Here is a 14,920-nt window from a genome sequence, read left to right on the forward strand (position 1 = left end):
ATTTGTTTTGCAGTTGGATGGTTGTCCAGCATATTTTGCTAGGAATGTGCGAGAGCATATTAATAACATTTTTCAACAGCGGTGGATTGGAAGAAGAAGCCTGTTTCCATGGCCTCCGCGATCCCCAGACTTAACCTGTCTTGATTTCTATTTATGGGGGCGGTTAAAGGACATTGTATTTCAGACTCAGCCTATGACTAGAGAAGATATGAAAAACCGCATTCGTAATGCAATACATACCATACCGAGAGCCGAAATTGAAGCTGCAGTTCTATCTACCCATGAGAGGCTTCAGCAATGCATAGAGCCTGATGGTCAGCATTTCGAGCATTTACGGGGGCATTAAAACCCTTTCTTTTTAAAATCGGTCTTTTATAGGGCCACAACATTATAAAAGAAATTCGAAATAAATTATTTTGTACTTTTTATAAAAATTAAGGGATTTCCATATAAAATTTTCTTTGGCCTAAATTTTAGGTTAGGATGAAGATATTAAGATGCGGTTTCCGCAAGCATATTTAGGCGTCATTAAGCTATTTTTTTGTATAAAAAAATTTATACTATTGCATTTAAGTTTTTTGAGAAAATTAGTAATTTGTGTCAGAAAGCCGAAAAAAGCCCTCTAGCGGCCATTTTAGAAACTTGAAAATATTTTCCAGGTCATTCTCTTGGCCATTTTAGTATAAATTTTTTTTATCGCAAGCTTCTACGATGAATAGTTTCCCAGATACAGTACCTCGCATTCTTATTTGGCCACCCTGTACAGGGTGTCCCAAATTCGAGGCTGACCATTGGAATCTCGGAAACCGTAAGAGTTACAGGGTCGGTTAAATTGAGGCAAAGTTGTGCAATTTGAAGCTTAATAAAATGACGTTTAAAAAATTTTAAAATTCCGATTACTTCCGGAGTTATCCGAAAAAAACTGAAATTTGTCAAAATCGTCGTTTTTACCTTCTACCGACTTTATTTAAAAAGATATCGGAAAACTAAAAACAGTTTTTCATTGCCACTTTTTATGTATTACAACATGACGTAAAAAAAAATCAATCTGACGTTTCGTTTTTTTTTTTGATCATCATCAACTTTATTTTTCCTTATGGACACTATATTGGATTTTCTCATTTTTAAAAAGTATTTTTAATTACCTTTAAAATGAGGTATCGCTGCACTTGCATGTCCGATTACTCCTTCTAGTACTTCCCATAAGAACTCCATGATTGCAAGAGAGAAAGATATATCATTAAGATTTCCAAATAAATTGATTTTACATAAACTGAAGCTATAAAATACTCTGTATTTGATATAGCTTTTTTTAACCAATTTATTGAAAATGTATCTTTTCATCTTATTAAGTTTAACCGGTTAATGTCATTTTGTCATGGCCTACTATATAAATTTAAAAAATCAAAATATTAGGTTAGTGTCTATTAAGTACTAGTACTTTTGTAATTTAAAGGCAATTACAAATACTTTGTAAAAATGAGAAAATTCAATATGGCGCTCGGTCGCTATGGTCGGATTAATTATTTTTTGCGACAGTTGTAAGACATAAAAAGTGGCAATAAAAAACTGTTTTTAATTTTCTGATATCTTTTTAAATAAAGTCTGTAGAAGATAAAAACGATTTTGACAAATTTCTTTTTTTTTTGGATATTTCTTATATACAGGGTGTCCCGAAATTACATCGCAATATTTTACCAGCCGCATCTTTGTCTAAAAATAAGACAAAAAGTCCATATACAGTATGGTTCAAAAGTGCATCGTTTTTAAGTTACAGGGTGTTTTATGAATCATGTTAAAGATGGTTTTTTGTTAATATATCCGGAACGCCTAGTTGTAATCTTTTGAAATTTTCAACATTTACTATTGGTTTTATTAAAAACTGATATTGCAACCATTTTTGCCAAAATGTATACAGGGTCGTGTAAAATAAGTGGTCGGTAAAGTTTAAATTGTAAACTTTTTTACTAGCAACTCCGTAATAATTTTGGTATTAGAATTGAAAAGAACAAACATTTTTACATAAAAAAGGTGCTCTTGTCTAATTTCGATAGGTGCTTCCGTTTTCGAAAAAATCAATTATTAATAAATCATGAATTGGTAACTACAAATAACATCTTGTAAAATAATAGTTGGCTGTGTTTGTTGACAATTAGTTTATTTGTTAAAATTTGTTGTTATTCCACATTTTTTAAATTTGCTTTGGCAAAGTAAATTAGTTCTTTTTTGTGATTTTTTTTTCAAAAATTATGGATAGATTTACAAATCAAGAGTTAGCTGACATGCATTTTGTTTATGGTTTGTGTAATGGCAGTTCTTTAGCGGCTGTCCGTGAGTATCGCCGAAGATTTCCCCTAAGACATGTTCCAGATCGTCAAGTTTTTATAAACACTCACCGAAATTTATGCAATAAGTTTTCAAAGAGCTCGTGGACAAGGCAGACCACAAGAAGATTATAATTTAGAAAATGTTTTAAATGTTTTTGAAGAAAATCCGGGGGCAAGTATAAGAAATGTGTCAAGAGCCACACATATCCCTCGCTCTATAGTAAGTAATTAAAAAAATTACTTATTGTTACGATAGTAATTTAATTTTTATTAGATTGGAAGAATGCTAAGATCCCAAGGGTTACATCCGTTTCATTACCAGCGGGTCCAAGATTTAGAGCCAGACGATTTTCCGTTGAGGATCCAATTTTGTCAATGGGTAATTAATAATCCAAACTTAATTCCTTCCATTTTATGGACGGACGAAGCCACTTTCACATGAAATGGTTCATTTAACATGCATAATATGCATTTTTGGGCAGATCAAAATCCAAGAGCCATAAGGCGTAGTAATTTTCAAAGAAGGTTTTCGGTAAATTTGTGGGCGGGATTAATCGGGGACCAACTTATTGGCCCGATAGAATTACCCAATCGGCTAACTTCGGAGAATTATCTTCATATGCTGGAAAATAATCTTGTGGAGCATCTGGAAGAAGTTCCTCTTATCTTACGCCAAAACATGATTTTTCAACAAGACTGCTCATTTTGGTCGCAATGTGCGTGAGTGGATGAATAACCATTTTCCTAAACGTTGGATTGGTCGAGGTGGTCCTATAAATTGGCCTCCTCGATCTCCAGATCTAACTTCGTTAGATTATTATTTATGGGGACATTTAAATGAGTTGGTATATGCCGTGGAGATAAATACCCGTGAACAACTGATGCAAAGGATTAATTGGGCTGTTAATGAAATAAAGAGAAATCCATTTTTTGTTTTAAGGGCTACTCGCGCAATAACGCGTAGATCAAAATTGTGTCTTCAGCAAAATGGAAACCACTTTGAACATTTGTTGTAATTTGTGCTTTTTTGTTTGGTGTTTTTATGTTTTTTTTTTACGTAATAAATTAATTGTTCCTTTTTTTTACCTATTCAATTACATTAAAAAAAAACAATTGAACTCGAAAAACAATTTTTGATCTTAAATAAAGTATTTGTGATAAGTCTTAGGTCATGTTTATCCCCAACGGATTTTTAAGATGCTTTTTAATTTTATTAACTGTTACCAAAATAACTTACGCATTCTCTTTGCAAAACATTTACATCTAATTTTTTCGAAAACGGAAGCTCCTATCGAAATTAGACAAGAGCACCTTTTTTATGTAAAAATGTTTGTTCTTCTCAATTCTAATACCAAAGTTATCACGGAGTTGCTAGAAAAAAAGTTTTAATAATTTAAACTTACCGACCACTTATTTCACACGACCCTGTATACATTTTGGCAAAAATGGTTGCAATATCAGTTTTTAATAAAACCAATAGTAAATGTTGAAAATTTCAAAAGATTACAACTAGGCGTTCCGGATATATTAACAAAAAACCATCTTTAACATGATTCATAAAACACCCTGTAACTTAAAAACGATGCACTTTTGAACCATACTGTATATGGACTTTTTGTCTTATTTTTAGACAAAGATGCGGCTGGTAAAATATTGCGATGTAATTTCGGGACACCCTGTATATATAAGATCTTGGATATATTTTATTAAGTATCCGGAATTTAAACAATTTTTAAACGTCATTTTATGAAGCTCCAAATCGCTCAACTTTGCCTCCATTTAATCGATCCTGTAAATTTTACTGTAAAGTTTCCGAGATTCCAATGGTCACCCTCGAATTTGGGACACCCTGTACAGTCCAAGATAGTCTGTCCACGACAAAACAGTCCACCCTGAAAATCTTGAAAAATAAATACACGTTAAATTTAATATTGAAAGGCATATTTATTGATAAAAATTGATGGTTCAATTAATTTTTTTTAAATGGGAATAGAGGTGAAGTGATACTTTGAATTTTATTCTTGACATAGCTATTTTTATTGTTTTATTTTATCAATTCATTTTCAAGAAATATGAATAAACCTAGCTGAAACTTTTCAAAAATTTAAATCTTACAATTTTCTTGTTTTTTAATTATCCAGGTGTTATCTCTAATCAATAAAAAAAAATACGTTCCAAAAATTTAAGTTTATTTGACAAAAATGTCAAAATATGAAGTAAATACTTGCATATCTCGACGCTTTTATTGGTTTAGTTATTTTTATTTTGGTATCGGTGTTTTGTTGAAGTGAGCAATAACAACAGTAGCACGCAGTATTTGTTTAATCTAGTCCTGGTAATATTGATAACAATTGTTAATACGCTGCAATAAACAGTTGAGTTGGTGGGTCTTTACTATTAACACAATAAGTCTGCTAGAGCAGCAGCCTGTGCTTTTAATGGTGATCATCTGGATAAGAGGAGAAATCATCCTTTGAATTCAGTTCAGCATCCAGAGAGAAATAAACTGGTAGAAATTTCAGTGTTGAGTCATGTTGAGATTGATCGCAATACATCTGCTCCAAAAAATTCCTACCGCATCTATCGTGTCTAAAACTACCGTTTGCAAAACTTTGAAATTACACAAATATCATGTCTACCAAATCTAATCGGTGCTAAACGAAGATGATTTTGATGGTCGTGTACAATTTTGTGAGTACTTCAGTGATAGGTTAAATGGTGAGAGAAATTTGCTTTACAATATCTCTTTCTTGGACGAATGCTCCTTTTATTTACATGGTGAAGTCAATAGGCACAACTATCGATACTGGAGCAACACTAATTCCCATTTATTTCGAGAAACACATATCCAGCGACCTCAAAAACTTAATGTATGAGCTAGTATCTTGAAAGATCATATTGTTGGACCTTTTTTTTCTTAATATAAATCGTAATTGTTAAAGTTGAAAATTACTTGGAACTTTCACAGAACGCCATCAATCGCAGAATAACTGAGTTGAGAACTGATGTTTCACCACTTTCGCACTGATGGCATTACATTATACTAGTACCGTTCGCCATTATTATATATACCGTACCGTAAAATGGCCTGCTAGATCTTCCGATCTTACCCGTTTGGATTTTTTATGGGGTCATCTAAAAACCAAATTCCTTGCCGCAAAGCCTGACTCCCTTCAAGATCTTTTAAATAGATTAATTGTTAACGAATGTCAGTTAATAACGTCTGAAATGTGCGCAGAAGTCTTGAACAACAAATGTATTTTTGTATGGAGGTTAGCGGAGATCATTTTTAACATAAAATAGGTGCTAGACAAATTTTATTTTTGTCATTTAAAATGAGGTCTATTTTTTTATCCACATCTATTTCCATTTCTTGAGAACAAATTAAAAAAAAATACCTTTAATTCAAGTTATCACTTGACCCCTATTATTATTTAAAAAAATTGACATGGAAGGTGGGAGGATGATGTCAGAGAAATGTCCCCCCTCAATATTAAATTTGACGCATTCGGCCATTTTTGTCTTAACGATTTATTTTTCAAATTTTCAGGGCGGACTGTTTTATCTCGGACGCCCTGTATATCAAAATTTGCAAACAAAAACCGCTACATTTATACAATAAGATTAATATTAAAATTATAAAGTTGGGTTCTTAAATTATCTGTTTTAATTTACAGCGATTGGAAGTAACACCGGTTACTGTAGCTGTTAGCCCTAAGGAAATCAAAGTTATAAAATGCAACGGGGTCGGATCAAGTAAAAAGAAGGCAGAAATGTATACCCTGCAACCAGATGAATATTTATCACATATTGTGGTTATTGGTAGGTTTCCTTTATGTTTTTAGTAGAACTACCGAATTAAGTTTCACATAAAATAGTTATATCCAGCAAAAGAAAATATAGAGATATAATAGAGTTATTTTTAAAACGGTAAATTATATATTCCAGGGCTGTGCTCTAATAAAAATTTTCTTGTTTTTTGATGGTGACGATTTAGAACGAGGATTCACGGAGAAACGATATGCCGTTAAAACCAATTTTGTGTGCGGGTTATTTCTACAATTTTCATCAACTTATAATTAAGAAAAATTGTAAAAAATTAAAATTTGGATTATGTGAAGCAAATTTCATTATAGTGGTAATTTGCAGTGTCATGGGAACTAGAAATTTAAAGTTTTGGTCCAAATTAAATACGAATTGTAATAATAAAAATTGCTCTTTTGAAGTGATATTTTTTTGAAAGTATTTCTATAAGCACACGTCCTTCAGTCATTAGAAATTATCTAAAATCATCTTCGTAACGATTTTGCTTTATATTCGTAAAGTCTATAGTTAATTATATTCAGATTTTGCTGAACATATCTACTTCATAAGTAGATAATTTATTTACATTCAATGCAAAAGAAGAAGTATCAAAATTCATTATTTATAGATTTGGGCTTGCTATTGATAAGTCAGGAAAAACTTTTTTTGACAGACACTTACTTGTGACGACTTACTTATATTCCTTAAAATAATGGCGACGCATGCATCAGGACATTGACGCAGATTGGGACAAATTTACACATGGCGGAATCTATAATTCACCGAATAGTTAAAAAGCACAAATATCACCCCTATAAAGTTATTCCTGTGCAAGTGTTATTTGATGACGATTTCGATAGGTGAAATGAGTTTTGTGAACGCTTACAAAACATGTGCAATCTAAATAATAATTTAGTAACAAATATAATTTTTTTCGATGAAGCCACGTTCTGTTTGAATAGTAGTGTGAACAGACAAAATTGTCGATATTGGGCAACAGAAAATCTGCATTGGATGATAGAGGTAAACACCCAGTACCCTCAAAAACTATAAATGTGTGGTGTGGAATAGTGCGCGGAAGAGTAATAGGTCCCTTTTTCTTTAAACAGATTTTAACGGGACAAGTGTATTTTTTCTCCAATTTGAATTAGTTGCAGCACTACTAGCTTTATTTCCAAATCTATTGGACCCATACTATCCTGACGAAGAACTAATTTTCCAGCAAGATGGCGCTCCTCCGCACTATGCTTCCACTGTGCGTACATTTTTGGATGAAACCTTTCCCAATCAGTGGATAGGAAGGAGAGGACCCATCGAATGGCCTGCTAGGTTGCCCAACCTAACAACAATTGACTTTTTGTTGTGGGTCGAACCTCAAGTCGAAGGTATTTGTTAATAGGTCAAATAATCTAGACGTCTTGAAAGAGAGAATTCGCAGAGAAGTGCGCGCCATAACTCCGGAAATGATTGAAAATGTGCAACGAGACTTTATTGATCGCCTTGGATATTGTCAAGCCGTGAATGGCAACCATTTTGAAAATTTAACTTAATTTTTGTTCTTTTTTTATTTGTTACATGAATCGTCTTTTTTTCGATAACTGTTGACTTAGGTATAGGACGTAATGCATGAAACATACGTAGAATTCCACGCGAAATTCAAAAATGAAATAAAAAAAGGTGCTTTCATTTGAAAAAATTCAGTTGATGGTCGTAATTTATTTTTGAGCAACCCTGTATATACAAACTTCACGTACAAAAATACTCAACTTGAAATAAAAATCGACGGGTCCGAGCGTTTTTTTTTTCGAACACACACCTGAATTTTAAATGAATTTAGACATAACTTTTGGGATGCACTGTATACACGACTATTTTAATACGGTATTAACATCTTTTACTTACCCATAAATGTTGTTAAAAGGGATTCCAAATCCCAATTGCTTAACAATTGCTCCATAATAATTCACAAGTCACAAAAAACGGGCACCAGAATAGCGCCTAAACAATGTCGAAACCGGTAGCCCTTACACGAACAAAATGAACAATGATATAATTGCGTAGGACTGTTCAATGCTGTGTACAAGTATAATAATTAGTTTAAAACGACTTATTCTTAAAATAAGTATAAGAATATTGCATTAAGTATAATTTGTTTGCTATAAGGAACAAATGAAATTTGTTTGAATATTATGCAAAGTTTAATTTAAGCCATGCATATGTCATTGTTTATAACAAAATTAAAACTACTCGAATCAAATTTTTTCTTGAAAGACTTGAATTTTTAAGAAGAAATAAAATTTAATTAATTTTAGTTTTTTTTCTTGTATATAACTTGTTTATTCTACTTTAACCAAATTTAGAAATTAATATAGCAAGTAGAACCGAAATAAAATTTTAAGAATAGATAATTTTTTTAACGAAGTATAACCTATTATTGAGCTATAAATATTACAAATTTTTTTAAATGAAAGTTAATCTCAGATGGAGAAGTTTTGTTTTTCCGTGTATTGTTGTTTTATTTCAATGTAATTTATAAGAACAATAGAACATCACAAAACATTAAAAAAAAACGTTTTAAAAGAAATTTTATATAAAATGTTAAGTGCTTGTTTTTTGTGCCGGTAAGCGTATAATATGAAGCTTTCTATTATTTTTTAAATTGCCTTTAATTAGGCCAAACTTAGTTGAAAAATTTATATCCTCTTTTATTGAATTTGTCATATAATCACAAGCATGCCTTAGTACCTTATCTATAATTATAAAAAATAAAAGGAAAAAGTCTGACTGGATAAAAGAAACAAATGTGTATTTCAAAACCTCTGTATTCCAGTTTTCAATAATTAATTAATATTTTTTTAAAGTTAACAGTTTACATTTTTTATTTTACAATATATTTAATATGCTTGACACTGTCGCGAAATTTAATAATATGTTTATATATTTTAAATCAAAATCTTTACCTTCGATAGTGGACCACATAATAAATAAATCACATAATACTTAAATAAAATTCGAAATACCCGAAAATACTGTTAAGGCCTTCTGACCTTGTTCTAGTTTGTTTTCCTTTATGGAGGTGCCTCCTTGCTTCTCACAACATCAATTATCGTCTATGCAATTTTACACAAAAAAAACATAAAAGTCAATACGTAAAGGTTTTGCTAATGCTCACTGGTACCGATAATTTTTAGTTTCAGCAATGGTCTGTCTTAAGCGTAGTTTACATTTGAATAGTTTACTGGCGAAAATACTTGACGCCAGTACACTTGTCGATAGTATACATATTTTCTAGTTTATTAGAAAGAGTACTAAAAAATGGCTCCCAGTATGTATGTTCGTGCTGGTGTTCGGTTAATCATAGAGAAAGTATTAAGAATTTTAATTGAAAAATAACTGTGATTAACAAATCTCGACAAATATGGGTAAGAAACTGGATTAAGCGACGAACTGCAATGGGTGCTTCCACTAAACTACTAAAAGAGCTTAAAACTGAAGAGATCGACTCGTATAGAAGTGCGGAATTATTAAGTTTGTTAAAACCCAGAATTTCTAAAATGGAAACGAGCACCAACATCTCCAAGAACAAAACTGGGAGTAACCTTAAGATACTTAGCTAGCGGCGATAGTTTGACTTCATTGCAGTATAGAATACCCAAATCTACTATTTCCAGACTTTTACCAGATGTGCTTTCTGAGATTTACAAAGTCTTCATGCAATACATAAAGGTAAGTATTTACTCCTAATACATTGTATTCTCTTGTTATAAACATATAAATGAATATAAGAAAATCTGTTGTAACCTCATTTCAACACTTTATTTTAATTTTCACATTGTAATAGTTAGAATGATGTTGGCTATCGGTCATTCGAGAATCATGATTGATCTGTCCATAATTAGATACGTTAATGTGTGGAGTTGAAACTGATTCCCTAAGAAATCTTAATCTTTCTTGCGTGATCAACCTTTGTATCTCTTCTTGTAACATGATAAAACTTCGAATTGGAAGCTGTCTCATTTGGTTTGCAATATGCTTAGCGAAAAATCATATTATGAAAATGTAAATTAAATAAGTTAATTATTCTCCTAGTTTTTGTACAATTTTATTAGTATTCTGTAGTTAAAGTTGATTCGTAGGGTTTATTTAGGGTTCTACTCATGGTTGGCTTATTATTTTTATCTATAGTGCCTAGTTTTTAAGTAGTTCCTCTTGTTTGACGGCCCATTTTGGCCCCAATTTACTAACACCTATTGTAACGAATTCGGGAACACACCTTTATTGTCAACGTCAAAAACACTAACCTAACTCGCCTCGATTCAGCTTTAATTATTTAGTCAGTTTTTACCTTGGAAACAATTAAACGATAGTATTATATTCATATTACAATATTCATCATCAACATGTCCTTCGTTTAGTTTTGCAACATCATGTAATTTTTCAATCGATTTATGAAGTTCAACTGCTTTTCGTTTTCTTTTAGGGGTTTGTGCTGATGGCTTCATCTTTGATGTTTCATGATGATTACTATTTCTTTTGAAGTTCCTGGTGTTGCTCTAGAAGTTGTTTGTTGATGCTGTTGTTCGCTTTCGTCATCTTTTAAGCTGATTTTGTTTTCACTATTTCCGGGTGTTCTCTGTAATAAAAGTACACTAATAAAATGTATGTATTATTCTTTTTAGTCATTTAAGAAAAAATGAGTGTGGTGTATGTCTGCATATACAAGGTGTCACGTAAAATGTGGGCACCCTCTCGGATTCAGATAAATAATGAAAAAATAACACGAGCACGAGAAGTTCCTATAATTTATTTTCCCCAAAAGTTCTCCCTACGGAGATATGGGCCCTTAAAGGACGCCCCTGGAAAACAGTTTTTTGTAAATAACTTCCAAAGTGCTTAAAATAATTTAATATAATGAATACTAGTGATGATCACTGAAAATGATGGCATAGGAATACATTTATCTTTTTTACCCTTGTTTAAAATAAATATAATAAATCGATTTCGAGAAAAATAACTATTTTATTTTAATTAAGTGGTATCTAAATTGTATCTGTATGGTATCTGAATATTCTGAATCTGAATCGTTCTATCTGAATGCGAGAAAGTGCCCACATTTTCCGCGACATCCTCGAAACTGTAAAATAGTACTATTTAATTTATTTCTAGGTGCCTGAAACTGAGAGAGACTGGAACGATATTCAAGTTGACTTCTTCAATAAATGGAACTTTCCTCATTGTTAAAAATACATACAAGTGCAGTGCCCACCTAGAAGTGGTTTGGAATTCTACAACTATAAAAGGACCTTCAGTATAATACTTTTTACACTGGTTGATGCTGACTATTGTTTTAAGTATATAGAAGTCGGAGCCAATGGAAAGGCAAGCAGCAGCACTCTTTAGAAATTATTAACTTCAGATTTAAATGAAGCTTTGATAAATGGAACATTAAAGATGTTGAAGGATTTTGTCATTCTTGGCGATGATGCCTTCCCTTTAAGAACAAACCTGCCAAAACCTTATTCTGAAACACTTACAGTGGAACAATCCTTGGAAACAGTAGAAAATGACTTTTTCATTTTCGTATTAAGATTTCGGTTATTTAGCAAGCCTATTATTTTAAACATAAGCACAGTTAATTTAGTGGTTAATGCTAGTTGTGTCCTTCACAACTGGCTTAGAATGACGTCTAGAAACTGAACTGAACATATATTAACTAATGGGGAAGATGTTGACAGAGGAATAGTAGAAGATGGATTGTGGCTTAACCAAATTACTCATTTGCTTTCAGTTAATCATTTAGGCACCATAAATTATTCACAAGAAGTAAGCCTGCGCCGTAATGCCGTAAGCAGTATGCTGAATACTTTACCGGAGAGAATTGAAGCATATCATCGATTCTGTATCCAAGAGACTACACAAGAAAAAACAAAACAAAAGTAAAAAACTTCAAGTCAGGGTCTCATTAAACATATGTATAAATAATTTCTTAAAAAGCTACACGTGTTTCGCTCCTATCGGAGCATCATCAGGCCTACACATACAACTTACACATCAATTACAACTCGCATTTTGCCACTGCACAGCACTCTCTCCGGTAATTAAAAAAAAAATAAGTCATCAGCGTCTCATTACAGTTGTAAAGTTATCTGTGTAGGTGTATGTCTAGGCCTGATGATGCTCAGATAGGAGCGATAATAGCTTTTTAAGAAATTATATATACATACGTTTAATGAGACCCTGATGACTTTGAGTTTTTTTACTAGAGAGAGTGCTGTGCATTGGCAAAAAAAAAGATGACCGGTTTATCAGAATAATGAAATTGAGAATAAATTTATTTCTGTAATATATAACAAATAACCATTGTAAAATTAAGTAAAAAAGAGTCTGCTTTGATGAACCATACAAGTTTAGGGTTGTAGACGTCGGCTGCTCCCGCCCCACTTTTCTTTGATTTTATTACTTGATTCAATGTTTATTGGCGGTATATAGTTTTTATAGTTTTAAGTTTTGTTTTTAACATTATAATATCAACACCTTCATATTCGGCAAATTTCTTTAATTCTTGTGGCAACTTGTCGAACGTACTATCTCTTTTTAATTTATTCATATGATCCTTATTTCTAATGTCCCATAATACATCATAACTTTCATAAATATCTAGAAACTTTACAATTTGATTACAATGCAACTTAACTTGCCAGTGCCGCAACTTGACTGTCTGCTGGCATTGGTTAATTTACTTGATTAAAGGTTGACACATAGCAAGTTTACTGGCGACAATTACTTTCCGCCAGTAAACTATCCAAATATAAGCTACGCTTTAGAATGGTATGGTGTGTCAACGAAGGTCATTCTATTTTACATCTTCACACATAATATGCGCTGAGCATGGTGCTCGGTGGCTAATTATATAAGTAGATTTGGGTATTTTTAATGCGGTATAGAATGAAATATTTAAGCCAAAAAATGTATTTAACGATTTTGACTTCAAATGAACATTGTGCTATAAAATGAAAAAAATAAAATAATTAAATTTCTTTGCGTATTTAACAAACACGATGCCTTCCTATTTTAGATAGCGAAATTCCCGATAGAAACTGCTCATGTTGCGAGCAGTGCTGCATGGACTATGAAGGATGGTTAAAGTTCCAACAAGCGCTCTATCAAATTGTTAAGGATCCATTATTTGAGTTAGCGATTACGGTCTGTATTGTGCTTAATACGATGTTCTTGGCCATGGAGCATCACGGAATGAGCGAGTCGGTGTTAAGGGCTTTAGATATCGGAAATAAGGTTTATTATCTTTATTGTTATTATCTTTTTTACTAATTTTATTTTCTTTTAGGTTTTTACATCCATATTCACCTTTGAATGCTGCCTGAAAATTATGGCTTTGAGTAAGGACTTTTTTCACAACGGATGGAATATTTTTGACTTAATTATAGTATCTGCAAGTCTTCTTGATCTAATATTTGAACTAGTGGACGGTCTTTCTGTGTTACGTGGTCTTCGCCTTGTAAGTATTTTAAGTAATGTAGTACATAACATTATTTTGCTCTTTTTTTATTTCTTAAATCCTTTTATTCTATTTTATATCTTTTATTAAGTTTGGGTTTGTACCAATTTTGGTTGGGCGCCGATATATCCAAATTTCTAGTTATCTCTGAATCTTCTTCTCTTATGGACGGAGTCAAGCAGCTTCAAAGTGTGTTTGGGTGCAGAGCTCTATATATGAAAGCAATACTCAAAAGATGAACGAATCGGAGTTGTGTAAAGCATTAAAAGCTGTTCTGGTGTATTCAGCATTTTTTGTTTTTAAGAGAGTAAGTTTTTGATGATCATGCCAAGACATATTACTTTCGACCTCCACACCTAATGAGCGAACTGACGAAGACAGCAGAAAAGTAAGCATGGATATAATAAGGCTTGGGGCGATAAAGGCAGTGTTCTTTGTAAATACAGCAGTCTGAGCCTTAGCTGGGTTACACTCAATAAAAATGCACTCTTCTCACTCCAAATTGATGTTAACGTCGGCGTTAATAGGTACCTAGCGACAGCATACGTTAAAAGACGAATATGCCCAGCCAATGAGAGAAATCCAAAATTCAAAATACGATATTTTTTTCGGAAATTTCGGAAAATTCGGAAAAAGAACGGAATTTTTCAATTCTGAAAAACTAAAATAAAATTATGAAATGGGTCAGAAAATCAGATATGTCTTTCATTGATGGATCACCCCCCATATACATAAGCACTTTTATCATTATCACATATATTTCCATATCACTCATTATTTACATATATTTACGTCATTATTAAAATACCAAAAACTCTCTAATTTGTTATTATTAAAGTATTAATTTAAATTTTTATTCATACACGCACATACCAATTCTTTTGAACAAAAATGCATAATTTTTCCATTGGCTATTCCATTCATTAATTCTCAAAGCAGTGACTACCATACCATCACCATCTCTTTTCTTGTCAACATTATATTTCCTTATCAAATATGCTAGGTCAGCTCTTGTTAGCAAGTTTAGCCTTAGTATTATGTTATTCTAAATTTTTCTAGCATCTTGAATTATTCATTCATTTGTTACACCTACAATCAATTACCCAACAACAATTTTTTTTCAGCCTTAGATAACTTTTTTGTTCTTAACTCGTCTTCATGTCCTACATGTGTTTCAAAAAATTTTACATCAACTTATCCTACAAAGGATTAAAATTAATGCAATATTATTACCATTCTTTAAAACCTTAATTAAAATCCTTAAGGGGCATGT

The 14,920-nt window shown here is 32.0% G+C and overlaps 1 protein-coding gene across 1 annotated transcript in view; it reads left to right on the plus strand.

The window, feature by feature from the left end:
* LOC126744730 (sodium channel protein 60E) overlaps positions 1 to 14,920 on the plus strand; it is a 533,812-nt gene that overhangs the window by 431,405 nt on the left and 87,487 nt on the right. The window contains exons 10-12 of the mRNA XM_050452261.1: positions 6,005 to 6,149; positions 13,207 to 13,424; positions 13,477 to 13,647. Of these exons, the coding sequence (XP_050308218.1) occupies positions 6,005 to 6,149; positions 13,207 to 13,424; positions 13,477 to 13,647 (534 nt within the window). The remainder of the gene's footprint in view (positions 1 to 6,004; positions 6,150 to 13,206; positions 13,425 to 13,476; positions 13,648 to 14,920) is intronic.

This window comes from Anthonomus grandis, chromosome 14, assembly GCF_022605725.1.
Source record: "Anthonomus grandis grandis chromosome 14, icAntGran1.3, whole genome shotgun sequence".
NCBI classification, from domain to species: Eukaryota; Metazoa; Arthropoda; class Insecta; order Coleoptera; family Curculionidae; genus Anthonomus; species Anthonomus grandis.